The sequence below is a fragment of the Temnothorax longispinosus genome, chromosome 2, assembly GCF_030848805.1.
Source record: "Temnothorax longispinosus isolate EJ_2023e chromosome 2, Tlon_JGU_v1, whole genome shotgun sequence".
Classification (NCBI taxonomy): domain Eukaryota; kingdom Metazoa; phylum Arthropoda; class Insecta; order Hymenoptera; family Formicidae; genus Temnothorax; species Temnothorax longispinosus.
Window position 1 is genome coordinate 13,763,992 of NC_092359.1, and position 17,850 is coordinate 13,781,841.

The 17,850-nt window shown below is 34.0% G+C and overlaps 1 protein-coding gene and 1 long non-coding RNA gene across 2 annotated transcripts in view; one reads left to right on the forward strand and one right to left on the reverse strand.

Annotated features, from left to right (window-relative positions):
* Positions 1-487: 487 nt before the first annotated feature.
* The window catches only part of LOC139808109 (trimeric intracellular cation channel type 1B.1), a 193,209-nt gene continuing 175,846 nt past the window's right edge, over positions 488-17,850 (reverse strand). Inside the window, exons 2-8 of the mRNA XM_071769763.1 lie at positions 8,364-8,535; positions 1,752-1,908; positions 1,452-1,547; positions 1,212-1,300; positions 995-1,082; positions 739-859; positions 488-649 (exon numbers count right to left, since the gene is read on the reverse strand). Of these exons, the coding sequence (XP_071625864.1) occupies positions 494-649; positions 739-859; positions 995-1,082; positions 1,212-1,300; positions 1,452-1,547; positions 1,752-1,908; positions 8,364-8,535 (879 nt within the window). The 3' untranslated portion in view covers positions 488-493. The remainder of the gene's footprint in view (positions 650-738; positions 860-994; positions 1,083-1,211; positions 1,301-1,451; positions 1,548-1,751; positions 1,909-8,363; positions 8,536-17,850) is intronic.
* LOC139808113 (uncharacterized) overlaps positions 12,843-17,850 on the forward strand; it is a 32,923-nt gene continuing 27,915 nt past the window's right edge. The window contains exon 1 of the long non-coding RNA XR_011730790.1: positions 12,843-14,230. This is a non-coding gene — a long non-coding RNA (uncharacterized lncRNA). The remainder of the gene's footprint in view (positions 14,231-17,850) is intronic.

Here is a 17,850-nt window from a genome sequence, read left to right on the forward strand (position 1 = left end):
TGCAAATTTTCTTTATTTGCTTGAAAGTGCATAATGAAAAAAATGATAAATGATATATAAATATGATATATCCATTGTTTTATATTAATTGAACTAATACTGTTGATATTTTTATAACACACACTTCTCGAAAATTCAATAAGTTTTACTCTTAAAGTATATATGTGTATGTGTATGTGTGTGTATATATATATATAATATATATATATATATATATATATATATATATATATATACACACACACACACACACACATATATATATTGAATTATTGTACTTCTCTTCAACATTTGATGATTTGTCAAGAGTCAAGAGTAACTCTTATCATCTGACTAGCTTTTTAAGTAGTTTCATCATTGCTTAAGCAGCCAATGCTAGCTTGTGATGATGTCATAAATATGTTTTCTGAAAAGAGATATAGATGAGATTTGATTTATTGTGACATATTTGCATTTTGTAGTATTTGAAGATGTATATCGTGTTTACTATTATTTAATTTGTTTTTTTTGCGTCCGCCTTCTCATCTTTAGCTTGACCACGACCTAACAATTTAGCCAACGAGTCCCAAATTCCTCCCAGGAACAAGGCACAGAATAAATTTTCAAATGGCACAAATGGGTCATGAATACCAAGCAAAATTGATGATATCTAAAAAATTATATTATTGTTAATATTATTTTACTTTACGCATGTCAAATGTATAAATTTAAGGAGATATTTCAGGATATAAACTTTACCTTGAAGTAGACGAAGAAGGTGACAATGCCAAAGTATACAAGAGCATGAGGTGCAGAAATGAGATCAGTCTTTTTATCTAGCACAAAGATAATTGATGCAACCATGGACGCTTTTGTGGGGCTATAAAGAAAAGTTATCATTTATTATCATTACATTTATCTGCCAATTAAAAATATGATTATGTATAATCCATTTATAATCTAAGTATTTATAATCTAAGTATTTATTCATGTAAATATTATGACTTTTACATACAAACTGGGTTGCAAAAATTCCATCGCGGTCGGTGTCCATACACCACGTATAAGACGCTCAAATAATTTTGTAAATCCAGCTCCATTACCTGTATAAATGTTATAATTACACTGTTAATAGTTAAATATATTGATTTGTTTTATAGCATGCGTTCACATGGTTTAGTTGTAAAGATAATGCAGTATATATTCCATCTGATACATGTTTTATGACCAACCTTTGAGCGTGCCAATCAATATCATAATAAGATATGCATTTGGATAAAGTTTTCCTGCATGAGTCACTCCATCGTATACTTTTTTACACCTATAAAAAAATAGCATAGGTAAATTTAATTTGTATGCATTGACATCTTATTTTAAATTATTCTTATATTCTTTGTCATATACAAGCTCTTATAAATATATGGTGGAACAAAAGATATCTTAAAAATTGACAAGTAATGATATTTACTTGCCTATATATTTCCTTCATAGCAGCACATATTAATTTTACCGGTAAAAATTTAGCTACTTTATAACCGATGTCGAACGGTGTGTAAAATATCACATACCTGAAACATTTAGAAAAGTTCTTTTAATGACGCGAGTAATTTCATTTTTTTAATGACATATACATCACTAATTTTTTTTCTAATTTTAAAAAGAAATAGATAATTATTTCTTCAGTAATTTTTGTAAAGTTCACATAATTGCAGATAAATAATAGATTTTACGAAATACAAAGCATTACAACAGGCTACTTTGATATTACTGACCAAACAATAGTTGCAACTACCACTTGTGGTGTATTTTTTAAAGGTGCAAGAATTGGTTCTCCTAATAATCCATTGCACAGCATACCGCTTGCAAAAACGACCAACATTGTAGACAGCCAACATGATAGAGGATGTTTGCGAGAAAATACTTGTGCACCTGAATAATATAAGATATTATAATTATTATATATTATATCCCGAAAATTTAACATATATATAAAATTAAATTTTATGACATTTATGATTTATGATGGCGTATATTTTAAACAGAAAATGAAAAAGAGAATTATCTGAAATTACATCTACAGTATCTACACTATAGTATAATTTCTTTAGTATTTGTAAAATGTTTTCAGAAAACACCGTTAAAAAATTGTTAAGCTATATGTGACAGATATAAAATTTTATTACGGTGTGGCATGTTGAAGACGAGTTGAAGATATATATATGCTGATTGGGATAAGTCAGTTAGGGAATCCTTATAAGTAAATCTATATAATACATCCTTACAACACATTCCATATATGCGAACTCATTATCAGAGATGTGTAACTACCAATGAAAATAATGATATATTGCATCAAGTACATTTAGAGAAATTTAAAGTGATTTGAAGAAACCATGAATTTCTGTTGAATTTCATGTTTATACCCTTTATCGCATTAGAAAATTAGTTTAAAATCTATTTCTTAAAGAAAATCGATCTCTTTCATAATACTAACGTAATATTAAATTAACTAAAAACGAATATTGTAAAATTGTAGCAAAGAGTTTATTGCTCCTGTTCTTATTTATTACTATCTTAAGTTGTCTACAATTTTTTTTGAATAAAAAAATAATTCTTTATTCTTTATAAAATAGTCTGATTCAAATTTTATGGTAAGTTTAAGAATAACAGTTTGTAATAAAAGAGCAAGATTTAACGTAATAAACAGATAATCTTCTATTAATGCAAACTGGCAAAGAGCATGTTTTAGAGAAGCTGCTTCCGAAAGAGCCTTTATTTTGAATACTTCTGGCTTTAACTGTGTACGTGCGGGCACGGTGCATACTGAAATAGATCAGCTGGGTTGTCTGTGTCATTGCATTGAGATATAGAATTATATGATAATTGTGCCAAGCAGTGAAATCAGCTTTTGATTCCTAATCAACTTTGATTTTGATATGTCTCTTAATAATGCATTACTTCTCTCTCTTTTGCATATTATATTCTATTAACATTTACCATGATCTCTTTCCTCAAATAAATACAGGATGCCAATCGAGAAATTGTTAAAACCGTTGTCATTTTGTATAACAAAAATAGAAAGAATAGTAAATTAAACATTATTCTACCGAAGAAATGAGTCATTTTGATTATCACATAGTACAAAATATTTTAGGAAGAAAAGATCCTATAAACATATGCCCTAAATTTCTTCGTTTTCAAAATATAGCCACGGAATATCCCCTTCAATTTTTTGTACTTATACTTAGAAAATACCCTAAAATTTTTTCTTCTTTTGATCATAATGATCAATTAAATAGAAAATTTTTTTGATATACTCAAACTACAATTTCTAGTATACATATGTATATATATCAAAAGAGATTAATTCAAAAATTTAAAATATAGAATAGGCTTATTTTTAAGTGATAATTATGAGTATATGATAGTTATAAAACCGAATTATAAACCGCCATGTAAACGTAGTCAATGTCACTGAATCATGTAACCAGTCAAATATAGATATGTATATATATACATTCATTTTTTAATTATTTATTTTCACAAATTTATAAACGTACATTCTTTTGGCACTGTGTGCTAATAAAAATAACGGCTTCTTCTGTAAAGCAGAGTTAAATTTAATTCCATCCATTCAAAATAACAAATATTTAGTATGTCTCTCCCCTACAAAAAATCAAACACATATACAGAAATTGAGTGTTCTTTATATGCTAATTATGTGCTCTATTTACGATTTTTGTGTTCGAGCAGTTTAGCGGGAAATCGCAATTGAAACTGAGGGTGCTGATTTAACGTAAGTTAGCACCCCCACTAATTAAAATTATATATAAAATAAAAAACTCAGTATGCTAGAATTATGTACTTTTTCTGTTTTCAAAAGCCTTAAACAAAATTAGCTTACTTGTTAATAGTTTAAAAGATATACGCTAAAAAAGATCTATGCACCATTAATATAAAAGTAATATAAAAATAAAGCCAGTTAAAATATAGGTAGTGAATTGGTTTTTGTCTTAAAATGTTCCTCAATTTATGTGTTTTCGAAATATGCACAATGAGATTTTTGTATTCATCTCCTTCGGCCGACCCGAACGTGAGCACCACCATACTTGCAAGAGTACCAGCCGAAGCCCTTACAGAAATTTAATACTGTAAGTGATTATTTGGCTGGTAATTAATTATTTATTTCGAGTATTAAAAGTACTGTTTTTAATTATTTTAATACTCAAAATAAGTAATTAATTACTAGCCAAATAATCACTTACAGTATTAAATTTCTATAAGAGAGGGGATGAGCACGAAATATTCATTGTGCATATTTCGAAAGCACATAAATTGAGGAACATTTTAAAACAAAAAACAATTTGTTATCTGTATTTTAACTGGTACTTTACTCTTGTAAATATAGTGGTGCTCACTTTTGGGGAGGTTTGTCGGCCGAAGGGAATGAGCACAAAAATCTCATTGTGTATATTTCGAAAGCACATAAATTAGGAAACATTTTAAGGGGATCCTGTAGCGAAGGCCGAACTTCCTCGGTGTCGATAATGTCAATCTTTTCTCTAATCCTGTTTTCTATGTTATATATCTATATCTGTCCTTGTCCGATTGCTGCGCTATCTCTCGCTACACGCAATACTGCTTATCCTATCAACCTGCATGTGCTTTTGCACATATAAAAGTTAGACACACTAAACTTTTTTTCTAGGCTTTTAATCTTAGTTCTAATTGCACGATATTGTTTTTAAATGTTTTCCCTAGAGCGCTTGTATCTCATTTTGTATATATAAACTGCAATATTTTTGTATTAACCAAATATTGTCGTCAGTGACAGCTCTATATGTGCCCAAATTTTTAATTTTTTTTCGTTTTTGTTGTAAAATCGACCTGAGCACTTTACATTTTTGTGTGTACTTTAATTCTGTAAAAGAATTTTACAATTCCGTAAAGCCAATTAAAAGTTTAATGCATCCTCGAATGCATCTAACTAAATGTCGGTAACAACTGCCACTATAGAATCCCCTTAAGACGAAAACCAACCTATTAGAAGTTAGCCCCCCACTTTTAGAATTAACATATTTTCACGGTTGTGCTGAATTGTGCTAGGTTTGTGCTATATTGTGCTCGAATATTATAACCATAATATGAAAAATACGAAAAAAAAAAAAACGAATTTTTAGGTCAGCCCCCCACTTTTCGTTTTTTTCAATTTTTTCGATTGTGCTGAGTTGTGCTAAGCTGTGCTAACATTGTGCTAAAATATTATAAAAAAAAAAAATAATAACAAAAAGAGTTACGATAAAAAAATAAATTATATCCAAAAATGATTTTTTTATTGTAACTTTTTTTGTTATTTTTTTAAAATAATATTTTAGCACAATGTTAGCACAACTCAGCACAATCGAAAAAATTGAAAAAAACGAAAAGTGAGGGGCTAACTTAAAAATAATTTTTAAGTGAGCCCCCTATTTTTCATTTTTTTCAATTTTTTCAATTGTGCTGAGTTGTGCTAAGTTGTGCTAACATTATGCTAAAATATTATTTAAAAAAAATAACAACAAAAAAGTTACGATATTTTTTTATCGTAACTTTTTTTGTTATAATTTTTTTAAAATAATATTTTAGCACAATGTTAGCACAACTTAGCACAACTCAGCACAATCGAAAAAATTGAAAAAAACGAAAAGTAGGGGGTTGACCTAAAAATTATTTTTTTTTATTTTTTCGTATTTTTCATATTATAGTTATAATATTCGAGCACAATATAGCACAAACCTAGCATAACTTTCCAGCACAACTTCCGGTTTTCTAAGAACAACAATGCAATGTAAAGAGCACTTTACTCTTAAACGCTCAAATTTTATAATTCAGATTTGTAATAATCTAGTGGTGAGTGTAATATTAATTACCTAAGACCTCTCTTTGTCATGCACTTATTGCATGCATATAAGCCGTTCCACCGCGACAAGGTGGAGGTCATTGGAACAGTTTATTTTTTTGTTTTTGTTTTTTTTTGTTTTTTGATTTTTTTTCATTTTTTTGTTTTGTGTTTTAAATTTCTTTGTTTAATTTTTAAAATATTTTTGTATGCCATTTAAAATTATAATTAAGAAATTTATTATCTAAATGTAAAATAAAATGTATTTTAAATATCTAAATGTAAAAGAAGAACATTTTAATATCTGAATATATAATAAAAACGTATTTTGATATCTAAAAGTTAAGTAAAACGTATAATATAAAACCAACAGTTTATGATATTTCGTACTTTACTATTCTTGTTTATTATTGTTTTGTTTATTAATTTCTCTCTCTATAATTTTTAAAGTGTTATGCATATAAAAAAATATCGTAACTTTTTTGTTGTTATTTTTTTTAAATAATATTTTAGCACAATGTTAGCACAACTTAGCACAACTCAGCACAATCGAAAAAATTGAAAAAAACGAAAAGTGGGGGGTTGACCTAAAAATTATTTTTAAGTTAGCCCCCCACTTTTCGTTTTTTTTCAATTTTTTCGATTGTGCTGAGTTGTGCTAAGTTGTGCTAACATTGTGCTAAAATATTATTTAAAAAAAATATTTACAAAAAAAGTTACAATAAAAAAATCATTTTTGGATATAATTTATTTTTTTATCGTAACTTTTTCTGTTATTATTTTTTTAAAATAATATTTTAGCACAATGTTAGCACAACTTAGCACAACTCAGCACAATCGAAAAAATTGAAAAAAACGAAAAGTGGGGGGCTGACCTAAAAATTCGTTTTTAAAAATTTTTTTTCGTATTTTTCATATTATGGTTATAATATTCGAGTACAATATAGCACAAACCTAGCACAACCGTGAAAATATGTTAATTCTAAAAGAGGGGGGCTAACTTCTATATAATAGGTCGAAAACCAATGTCGCTATATGTATTTTAACTGGTATTTTACTCTTGTATGTGTATATGGTGGTGCTCACGTTCGGGTCAGCCAAAGGGGATGAGCACGAAAATCTCATTGTGCATATTTTGAAAGAACATAAATTGGGGAACATTTTAAGACAAAAACCAATTTGCTATCTGTATTTTAACTGACACTTTATTCTTATATTAATTGTTCATAGATCTTTTTGGCATATATCTTTTAAACTATTACAGACAGGCTATTTTTGTTTAAGGCCTTTGAAAGCATAAAAAAGCATACTTTTTTTATTTTATGTAATTTTGCGTGGGTGCTAACTTACGTTAACCCAGCACCTCCACTTTCAATTGCGATTTCCCGCTGAACCGCTCGAGCTTGAAAATCGTGAATAGACCACATAAAGAGCACTCTGCATGTGTTATTTCGGTTTTTTGTGTGGGGGGGGGGGTGCTAACTTAACATCTATTTAGTTTCAGCAACTTTCCAATTGTCGCTGTAGATATTGAAATACCTCTTCAATTATGCAATAGCGATTACGGCGTGCAAGCAATCCTAGGCATAAGACATAATTCGCGCGGTAACGTTATATATACGATAGAATTTCCATTTTATTATTAGCGTGTATAATTCGACCGATGAATTACTTATGGAACGTGTGATTGAAAATAGTCGCGATCAATTATTGTGTGTCATAACCACTTATCAATCTTCTGTAATCTCGAGAAACGGATGATGAACACCTTTTCGATCCTGTTATCAACATTACGTAATAACATGAACAATCGCCGTTTGCCGTTTCGTGAAACTTCGGGAAATACGGTTCTTCATTATTTATCAGTAGTCCTTCATTGTTTGTCAGTTCATTATTTATCCAGTGTTTCAAGTGTACAGTGAAATGTCCACAGTTGTAATCTCATAATTTCAATTCTGTGTTTCGATACGGAACGAACATATCTCTATATAATTTTCCTGGCAATTATGAGATCGTAGAAATTTCGCCGATTGTACCTTGTGTTGACGCGAGAAAAAATCGGCGACATAAGCAAGAATGCAAGAGAGAGAGGGGGGGGAGAGAGGGGGGGGGAGAGAGAGAGAGAGAGGGAGAGAGAGAGAGAGAAGGGAGAGAGAGAGAGAGAGAGAGAGAGAGAGAGAGGGAGAGAGAGGGAGAGAGAGGGAGAGAGGGAGAGAGAGAGAGAGAGAGAGAGAGAGAGAGAGAGAGAGAGAGAGAGAGAGAGAGAGAGAGAACCAAGAACAACCATGTTCGTAAATATAAAGTTTCGCGGGAGAACGTGGGATGTGGTCGCTGTCCCGGTGTCACGGGAATAGCGAGGTCACGGGGAAGCTGTTCCACCGCGAGAGAGAGATAGACGTCGGAGCCGGAGCCGGAGCCAGAGCCGGGGCCGGGGAATACACGGCTGAGGGAGCGCGGCGTTACAAATTTAGAAACACGGCCGAGCGCGGGCCGGCGCGTAGCTCACCGGTTCCTAGGTCCTCCCTGACGTGCAGCGTGCACAGTACGCAGTGCGCTATGTCGAAATACGGGAACATTTTCAGCTTGACAACCTGATTGGCTATATCCAGGAACGCCTCGGGATCCATCGTCGGCAGTAAATAGTAACAACGTTGCTCGCTCTTGCCGCTCGCCTGATCCTACAACAAACCACGACGTTCACACACCTCAGAAGTCTCGGAACACCTCGCGTGAGAATCACGACACGTATGCTCCTTGATTGGCTCAATTTCTACGATTCAAACGTTTGCGACCGAGGACTGAGCGCCCGCGAACGACGCCAGCAGCCAGCTACGTGTTGTCTACTAGCTGCTAGTCTGCAGTCTGCTACTGTCTCGTCGTCTGCTAGGATAACCTAACCTAACCTAACCTTGTAGTCAAAAGTAACAAAAAGAAAGAATCACGATTCCATGCTTTATCGATCAAGTAGTGTTGTTAAACTGCGTGCAGATGGCGATGAAAGACTGAGTTGTAGTAATCTATATATTGATTTCTGCATTGCCGACATGGCATGTAAGGGCGCGTATATGCCCGTTCTAGACACCGGAAATAAGTTGGCGCTGCAAGTTCATATTTTTTAATGAACTATAGCTTAAACGATTGCTCCCTAATTGCTCCCTTAGAATCAACAATTGCTCCCCTTTTAAAATTATTATTTTTTGAGATATTTAATACAAACAAAAAATTCCTAATTTTTATTGAAAAACATATTTATAATAACTCTATGCAACTAAATCCGGCATAGAACGATTGCTCCTTCATTGCTCCTTATTGCTTCATCATAATTTTAATGATTTATTGCATTTTTATTGAAAAATTAACAAATATTAATCATTTCACAAGTAACGCCGCCGCCGTCACTGGCTGCGGTCCACTTGACGCTATAAATGCTTCGAAGGATTCCTCTTCTCTTTTCTTTCAATGAAGAAAGAAGGAGAAAAAGAACGCTCCAAAGTATTTGTATCGTCAAGTGGACCGCAGCCACTATCGGCCGCCTATTGTAACTATGGCTCGGCAGCCATTGGCGGAAATATTCAAACGTAATATAATAGTTCTATTGTTCATAACTATATCTCAAAGAGTTTAGTCAACATTTCCTATTGATTTTCGGTAGAATAACTATTTCTCGTTTCGCTCTATTAAGATTTTCAATCGCTCCATTCGTATAATTAATTTTGTATGATATTTTAGCAAAGAACTGTTTATTTTCTTGGAAAAGTACATTTCTCACAGTCTTCTGCAAGTATATCCAACATAAAACGATTGCTCCTTAATTGCCCACCTGTCAGCATTGTGCATGAGCCCTTATTGACGTTAGGCTGAGTTTCCACTGTGCGCGTCACGCGTCGCGTCATCTGTCGTTAAAGCCCCTTGCACAATGCCAGGCAACAGGCAATAGGAACAGGGAATAGAAATCAGAAATCATGTATAAATGCAGAATAAACAGTGACACAGGCAATAGACACAGAGTTTCCGTCACGTTGGAAATTTTGTGCCTATTGCCTGTTGCCAACCAATCATAGCATTCAAACTTTTTAGGTTGTAATTAACGATTTTTTGGTTATTTCCTGTTCCTATTGCCTGTTGTTTGGCATTGTGCAAGAGGCTTAACCAATCTAAACATCCCATTACAAATAATGTAATAAAATAAGATGTTTTGATTGGTCGTGACGGATAACGCAATGCGTGACGCGCTCAGTGAAAACTCAGCCTTAGTGCCCATCTACAATAGGTGTTTTAAGCCCTAAGCCTTAAGAAATTGTTCAATCACAATTGAATTTGAAAAGAATAAATTGACTGTGATTGGTCAATTTCTTAGGGCTTAGGGCTTAAAACACCTAATATTGTAGATGGGCACTTAAGCCTTGTGTCCACATTGCTAGAACTGCGTTCGAGTTTTGGTTTAAGCCAATCAACTTGCAGCTCTTACAGAAAAGCAGCGACGAATAGAGCGATTGAAAATCCCAATAGAGCGAAGCGAAAAATAGTTATTCTACCGAAAATCAATAAAAAATGTTGACTAAACTCTTTGAGATATAGTTATGAACAATAGAGCTATTATATTACGTTTGAATATTTCCGCCAATGGCTGCCGAGCCATAGTTACAATAGGCGACCGATAGTGGCGGCGGCGGCGTTACTTGTGAAATGATTAATTTGTTAATTTTTCAATAAAAATGCAATTAAATCATTAAAATTATGATGGAGCAATAAGGAGCAATGAAGGAGCAATTGTTCTATGCCGGATTTAGTTGCATAGAATTATTATAAATATGTTTTTCAATAAAAATTAGAAATTTTTCGTTTTTATTAAATATTTCAAAAAATAATAAAATTTTAAAAGGGGAGCAATTGTTGATTCTGAGGGAAGGGAGCAATCGTTTGAGCTATAATTCATTAAAAAATATGAACTTGCAGCGCCAACTTATTTCCGGTCCCGAAAACTCGTATAGCTGAAGCTATAGCAGCGGGCGGTAACAGCGAAACGTCTCACGGGAGGGAGACGTTCAAATGTCATGTCGGTTCCTCGGGGGGGGGGGGGTACGAATGTATCGTAGGCTAATTATTATCGGCCACTGGGCTTTTTTGAGATATAATTAATTAATAAAGATTAAATATATCTAATATATATTTTTTTTAACAATATTCAAACAATTTTTTCACCGATTTGATATAACAATGTTTTAATTAATTGTTATTGATTATTCGATAAATAACTGTAGAATAGCAAAAAGCGATTTTCTCCAAATTTTTAGAAAATTACGTTCTTGTGATAACAAAACAATTTAGCAAGTATTTGCGACAAGACGCGGTTTCCCTTAATTATTATTAATTTTTTATTAATAATTTATTCTACAGCGATCGATAGCAAAGAGCGATTTTCTCTAAATTTTTAGGGAATCACGTTCTTGTAATAACAAAATAATTTAACAAGCATTTGCGACAAGACGCGGTTTCCCTTAATTGTTATTAATTTTTTATTAACAATTTATTCTGTAGCGGTCTTTAAATTATTTGGTGAGAATCGCTCTTTGTTAAAGACCGCTAGAGAATAAATTGTTAATAAAAAATTAATAACAATTAAGAGAAACCGCGTCTTGTCGCAAATACTTGCTAAATTATTTTGTTATTACAAGAACGTGATTCCCTAAAAATTTGAAGAGAATTGCTCTTTGCTGTCGACCGCTAGAGAATAAGTTGTTAATAAAAAATTAATAATAATTAAAGGAAACCGCGTCTTGTCGCAAATACTTGCTAAATCGTTTTGTTGTCACAAGAACGTGATTCCCTAAAAATTTGGAGAGAATCACTCTTTACTATATTCTACAGTTATTTATCGAATAATCAATAACAATTAAGAGGGGAGCCTCGTGTAAACAGCACTTTTTTAAAGATTTTATTACAAAAAAGTGGAAGTAATTATTGAATTCAAATAAAATACATTGTAATATTTAAGTTTTAATGTACAAGAAAAAATTTTTTTGTTAGAAAAAGAAAACAAAATGGCAACGCTACAGCTGCTTAAAGTTGGCTCCTCGAGTTTGCGCCGGGGAACGCCCAGGTCCTTGTAATTATCTGAAATCAACGAATTAAATTTTTTCCATTAAAATAAGATATTTTGTACTTCATGAACCTAAATTTAGCAAAAAAAACTAAAAAATGAAAAATTGGGGATATTTAAAAAAATTTATTCAATTTTCTGTTTTAAACAAATCGTTAAAAACTATATTTATTATAAAAATTTTAATATATTTTTAGGTTCATGAAGTATACGATACATATACAAATATCTCTACAAAGTTTCAAGTTCATCGGCCATTAATTTTTTGAGTTATATTCCCCGGCGCGAAAAAAAAGCGTTTTGAGAAAAACGCGTTTAAAGATAGTGACTTATATAGTGATATAGACTTATATTTTATTTACCTAAGCTTAATCTGCGATGCCAGGGCCGTAAAATAATCCTTCCTCTTCTAGAAAAACATCTAATTGTGCTGCATTTTCCTCTTTTCGAGCAGTCCTGGCCTCTTTTGTCGCTTTTTGTGATCGTCGATCTTGCCTCTTTACTCTATTCTTATCATAAGTATCAGGGTCTTAGGGACCTTTAGGATTTGATTTAGGCTTTGAAACTTTGGAAATATATTCTTCAGATGGTACATGAATTTTTCAAGCCATAAAAAAAAAATGCAACAAAAAAAAATTTTTACACGAGGCTCCCCCCTTAAAACATATTTTTATATCAAATCGATTTCAAAAACAGTTTGAATATTGTTAAAAAAAATATATAGACATATTTAATCTTTATTAATTAATTATATCTCAAAAAAGCTCAGTGGCCGATAATAATTAGCTAAACCCACAAAAATAAAAGAAAAAGGATAAAAATAAACTGTAACGGCCTGACTTTATCGAACGCGGACTGGTGTGCGGGATCAGGAGTCCGATGAAAGGCCCAGAGACAATAATCGATTTAGGTGGTACATGCAGTAGTTTATTCGGCTTAGCTTACTACATACACAAAGTGGTATTATATATAGCGCAGGGACGGGTGGAACGCGATATATACAACGAAGGGGCAGTGCGGGTGCACTCGATAACGGACGCGGTAACACGCTATTCGACGGACTCGGTAGTATTTGATGTAGCGCAGGGACAAACAGAACGCGGTATATACAACGAAGAAGTAGTGCGGGTGCACTTGATAACGAGCGCGGTATCGTTACTCGACGGGCTCGGTACATTACGTAGCTCGGTATATTACATAGACGTATTACAGTACGTAGGCGGACGCGGTAGATTGCTGGTAGTGCATGTGCACTCGATAACGACGCGGTCTTTACTAACGAACGCGGTATCGTTACTCGATGGGCTCGGTATATTACATAGCTCGGTATATTACATAGACGTATTACAGTACATAATATCTGTACGCTCGCGGATGCCGCGGTAATATGCGTGCGGGACGCGTAACGTAGGATGGAAGATTCCGGAGCCCCGGGGCGGCGGTAGCGAGAGCCCTCGTTGCGAGGCCGAGCGCGCTCGACCCCGCGTAACCGTGCCTTCGGGGTGAGTTCTGAGGGAGTGCGGGAACACCTGAGAGCTCTCAGTCGAGGCTCGGAGCACCGGACCTCGTTGGCGTGTTCCCTAGGAGTCGGGAATAGGTTTCGTCTTGGAAGCGGACCTTTAGACGAAGTCCTTTTCTCGCCGGAACGGCGGTTTATATACCCGCCCGGCGCGGCGGGTTCGCTAGGAGCGCCGATCGTCGCGCTGTGGTGGGGCGGCGCGGCGCCGCGCTCGTCCTCGGGGCGGCTCGGCTCCCGTCGTCGCTCGTCGGGAGGCACCGGTGCCGCGCTTGGTCCGCGCACACGGTGCGTTTTGAAGTACGTTTAAAATGTGGGTGCACCGCGCCCTGGTCTTCGCCCGACTGGTCGTCGGTCGGGCGGCATCCGGCGGTCGTTAGCCGGGAACGATGCTTAGCGTACGGGGTGCATCGTTACAAAACATATAAAAAGATATTTTTATTTGTTCTTAATTTTCAGAATAAAAACTCGTATTTATTTTATATATCTACATATTTCATTAATTTATAGTCTTAAATTATTTAAAGCATTATTATTTATCACATTGCTTTGTGAAAGGATTTAAAAAAAAACTTAAGGGCACGGAGATTCGAACCCATAATGTCGAGACTACGAAGTTGACACAAAACTACTCCGCCAAATTTCATATGACAGATATCCCTCCCGGCCTCCGGCGTCCCTCGCCACAACGTGAATAGTCTACCACGTAAGGCAGTTGGCTCATGATCCAGAGGTCCCGAGTTCGAATCCCATCAAGGTAGGTGTTTTGCTTCCTCATAGAGGAAGCTTTGTTTTCGTAAATTCATATATGAACCTTTAATTGCGTATAAAGTTGGCTCTAATCAACCAAATTTAAAAGAATTATATATAAAATAGGGGTAGAAGAAACCAAAGAAAAAATTGTTTTTTGAGTTTTTAATGTCAATATGTTCAGAGTGTTTTAAAACGTCGAAATATTGCATTAAAAAAATGTCGGTATGTGTGTATGTATGTATGTATGTATGTATGTATGTATGTCTGTGCCAAATTTACAGAAATTTCTATAACTCCAAAACTGATCAACCAAACCTTAACGAATTATATATGAAATAGGGGTAGAAAAGACTGAAGAATATAATAGAATTAATAAAAATTGTTAATAATAAAGGGGTTACCGATTTCTGTTAAAAAAAGGTTTACCGAAATTTTTTAATTTTATTATATTCATCAGTCTTTTCTATATTTCTATTTCATATATAATTCTTTAAGGCCGGTATTCATAGTCGGGTCTTATATCCAAGATCGTCTTAAGTATAGTCTTAAGGCGTCATCAGCCAATCAGAGGGCCGTATTAGCATCTTAAGACATCACTTCCTCTATGAGGAAGCCAAGTGCAAATTTCTAATTTGCACAATTTTTTTTTACTTACTTTACTTTCTTATTTATTTTCAAATACAGAAAATATTTATAATCATAGACTGCGTCTTTAAGAAACAAATTTAGTTAAAAAATAGTAATAAAATTTCAAAATAAATAATTTTTTTTATGTCAGGTGAATATAAGGGTTGTCATGAATTCGACTGACATGGTTCTTATTAGGTAAATAAAATCCGGCCCTGAACGTGCAATGCGTTACACATCTTGTCAGGACCGCGTTAGGTAACTTTTACCAGGGCCAGATTATGTATTATGGCACACCTGATCTGGACCTGTTCAGACAGTAACTGAAATTTCTACTCGGGAACATCGATCATAACAACTCTAGTAGCTATTAGCTAGTAGCTATTAGAGAACTTAAAAACAATTCTTCATTAAGCGACCTATCCCCACCACTGAAGTTTCCAGACCTGCATGTATGTAAGACCGTGGTCTGAACAGGTCCAGATCAGGTGTGCCATAATACATAATCTGGCCCTGGTAAAGTTACCTAACGCGGTCCTGACAAGATGTGTAACGCATTGCACGTTCAGGACCGGATTTCATTTACCTAATAAGAATCATGTCAGTCGAATTCATGAGAACCCTTATATATTCACCCGACATAAAAAAAATTATTTATTTTGAAATTTTAGCCCGCGTTATGTAACTTTACCAGGGCCAGATTATGTATTATGGCATACCTGATCTGGACCTGTTCAGACAGTAACTGAAATTTCTACTCGGGTATATAACCAGGCATGCTTGATATGGCACCAGTCAGGACCTGATCTGGCATGCCGTACCCTGGCGGAAATATTTCTACAAAATTTAAAAAACTATAAAATATAATTGCCAGAATCTATTAAATTCTACATGAATTTAAGAAGTACTACAAAATCTTACATGAAAATGCTAGAATTGGAACACTTTTGTAAATTTTTGTAGTATTCTACAAGTAAGCAGATGTTTTAATTCTTTAAGATTTTGTTTCTTCTTAAATTTTTAAAATTTGTAAATCTTTATATATTTTTTATAAATTGTAGTTTTTCATAAAATACTACTTGCAATAATTTCTTGATTTGAGAACATTGTAATTTTTGGTACTATTTCGTAGATATTTCTACAAAAAAATAACCATTTCTACAAAAAATTAAATATTTCAACAAAAATGTACAAATTTCTATTTCTAGTTAAATTTTGTAGTATTCATAGAAATTTTTTCCGCCAGGGTAGTCAGCATGCCTTATTCATATCTGATCAGGGCCATACATGACAACAGGCACGCCTGAATAAATTTTCTACTCGGGATGATGATCCTACTCGCGGCACATGCACGATTTTTGCTGTGTTTCTATGAGTACGTGTCTGAGCCCTAAGAAGATAAAAGATTTCTATATTATCTACTCCACTCCTTCACCAGCAGGGTTGGGCACGTATTATACACAACGTCCCACACAGCACATAATATTGCAGAAATATTGCAGTAATATTGCAATATAGTGTAAATATTACGTATTACAATGAAATATTTCAGAAATATTACTGATGTATTACACGTTTTTAAATAATATTGAAATATTACAGTAATATTGCTGCGCAATATATTGTTGAAATATAATACTTTAAGTAGCAAAATAATGTCAAATGACATTTTAATGACATCTTATTGACGTCATTAAGACGTTATTAAGGTATCACACAATCATACGTATTGCACAGATAATATATACCAGTTAAAGAATTTTGGACTGAAAGAAAAAAAAATCTAAATAAAAAAATGTGATGAAATCAAAAGAGACTGACTTGTACTTTTGGGGAATAAAAGTGATTAAGATAAATATAATAAGTAATGGTATTTAATTTTATAACTTGTTATTTGTTTTGTAATAATAAAAGGTAATTATATATACAATTAATTTTTAATTAAGAGCCAGTAAGTAAATTGATAATAAAATAAATGGATAAAATTTAAAATTTATATTTCTTATATAATCAATATTAAACTTTTCAAATTACGAGTTTGTCACACGGATAAACAAAACGTTTCTGAGTGCGTAAGTGGAGGGAAGAACGCTAGTGTGTGTGGCTATGCGCTTAGTCGCAGCACCGACCCCCACCATTCCCGGTCTTCTCTCGCTGTCTCTTGCATGGCTCCGTGGGACCACGCAATCACGTGTACAACACCGCACAAAAACAATCGTTTTAATTTCAGGTAATTTTTCTTTATTTAATAAATATTGTTCACACAAATATTTTTAAAAGTATTTTTGTATAATTATTACTAATATGTGATGTTGTAATCTAAAATTACAACGGGTAATTATTAAATTATTTATAATAAAATTATAGAATAGTCTTTCGAAAGACTTCGAGGAAATTGTCTTTCGAAAGACTCCTCAATTTACGCCGACGCGGACGCGGAAGTTCATCAAGCTTCCGCGTCAATCGAACTATTGCGATATGCATAAGAATGTGCGACAACGCATTTCGACATTCGCGGAACCGCGGAAGTTCATCAAGCTTCCGCGTCAATATTGCGAGATGCATAGGAATGTGCGACAACGCATTTCGACAATCGCGGAACCGCGGGAGTACAGCGAGATTGCGAATGCGCTCGGTCACTGACCGACCTCATTCGGGGGACCGTCGAACCCGGCGGAAAAGCGCCGACAGGGCATAACTCAAAACAATATAAGGGACCGTCAAAGAAGCCACGACGGAGAGTAATACACCGGAGACTCTGCCCGTGACCGTTCTCGTAAGTCGTGTCGCGAAGGTTTACATTATAACAAAGCGCGTGCGAGTTATAGTAATTGTGAAAGGCAAATACAAGTGTAAGTTAGTGAGTGTAAAAGGGGCGCTGAAATAAAGCTCCAATATAAAGTAAAACGAAGTGAAGTTCATTTAACGACGCCTACACCCCGTTCCACCTGCGAACCCGACCGCTTCCTAGTCTGCCCGCCTGTGCCTACCGAGTCC